We start from the raw sequence: 1,218 nt of genomic DNA on the forward strand, positions 1-1,218 counted from the left end.
TTTTACAGTAAAGGACATTAATTACATCTTAAACACTTCACCTGTACGTAAAGCAGGTTGAGCTGGACCGGGTCTCTGGAGTCAACGTTCTGGTCCGAGTAGAAGAACTTGCGTCTGAGCAGGAGAGTCTCGTTCTCGTCCACGCCCTGCTCTCTAAACGTTCTGCTGTGATCCAGCCAGTTCACTAAAAACGCAACATTAAATGAAGTAAACCRATTTAATTTGCTTGAGCTGTTGTCAATGCACTAGAATTAAATAATGTGTTGTCCTGTGTATACATTTATTACCTCACACTGTGAAGCAAAAATGTACAGAAAACATCATGGGAAACAAATCGCTGCCATGTTTCTCATAACATTAAAGTCAGTTTACAAAAATCTAATCGGAGTGGAAATCACAGATTCATTTCCATCAGTTTACCACATATATGAGATCAGTGAATGTTTATGAGAAGAAGTAACTGCTTGTGTGCAAGGTTGAACACATTCTTATGGGAAAACTTTTCAGATTCAAATAGTAGTAAGACGTTTAGATCTAGAGCTCCCATATTCCAGTTAAGGGCGGTGGGCGCAGAAAGTCATCATCTTTCTAACACCTACACTGCAGCCATGACTCCTCTCTCTCTCTCTCTTGGCGGTTGTACAGCCAGCCGTTTCTTAAGATGTGACCAAAACAACTCAGTTATTTGTTACTTGATTGACAACGACACAGATATTAAACCGAGTAGAAGGTAAGGCCAGTGACTCAACTACAATTTAGATGTTACTCCTAGTCTGTGTTCAGAACCGAAGAAACTGTTTGGATGAGAGGTGAAACGTTTTCAAGAGACAAGAATCTTTATAAGCAGTGTGCATTTTGTAAGAGATCCACTTCATTTAGGTTGGGAAACKTTCCATGTCAGTTAAAATGGTCTCTTTGTTTTCCCTTAAACTTACAGTCATCATCTGTGTGCAGTTTGGCTTTCAGCTTCTCCATCTTCCTCTCGTCTCGCAGCAGCGTCCTGTCCTTCTTCAGCGTACCCGTCCCGTCCTCCTTCTTTTCCTCCACCGTCTCCTGGATCAGAGAGTACTCCTCATAGTTTGTGATGCCTGAGATCAAGAGTAAAAAATATTTATTTTAGATAAAAGTCCAGTGGCTTTGTCACACAGACCTAAATACAAATCTTAAGATGCAATGAACGTCATTTGCAAAAGTATTCTGTCACGCTACAAAAGAGCA

The 1,218-nt window shown here is 40.6% G+C and overlaps 1 protein-coding gene across 1 annotated transcript in view; it reads right to left on the reverse strand.

Annotated features, from left to right (window-relative positions):
* Positions 1–1,218, reverse strand: part of LOC103462596 (talin-2-like) — a 61,105-nt gene that overhangs the window by 34,103 nt on the left and 25,784 nt on the right. The window contains exons 5-6 of the mRNA XM_017303869.1: positions 936–1,088; positions 42–184 (exon numbers count right to left, since the gene is read on the reverse strand). Of these exons, the coding sequence (XP_017159358.1) occupies positions 42–184; positions 936–1,088 (296 nt within the window). The remainder of the gene's footprint in view (positions 1–41; positions 185–935; positions 1,089–1,218) is intronic.

The sequence above is a fragment of the Poecilia reticulata genome, linkage group LG3, assembly GCF_000633615.1.
Source record: "Poecilia reticulata strain Guanapo linkage group LG3, Guppy_female_1.0+MT, whole genome shotgun sequence".
Lineage (NCBI taxonomy): Eukaryota > Metazoa > Chordata > Actinopteri > Cyprinodontiformes > Poeciliidae > Poecilia > Poecilia reticulata.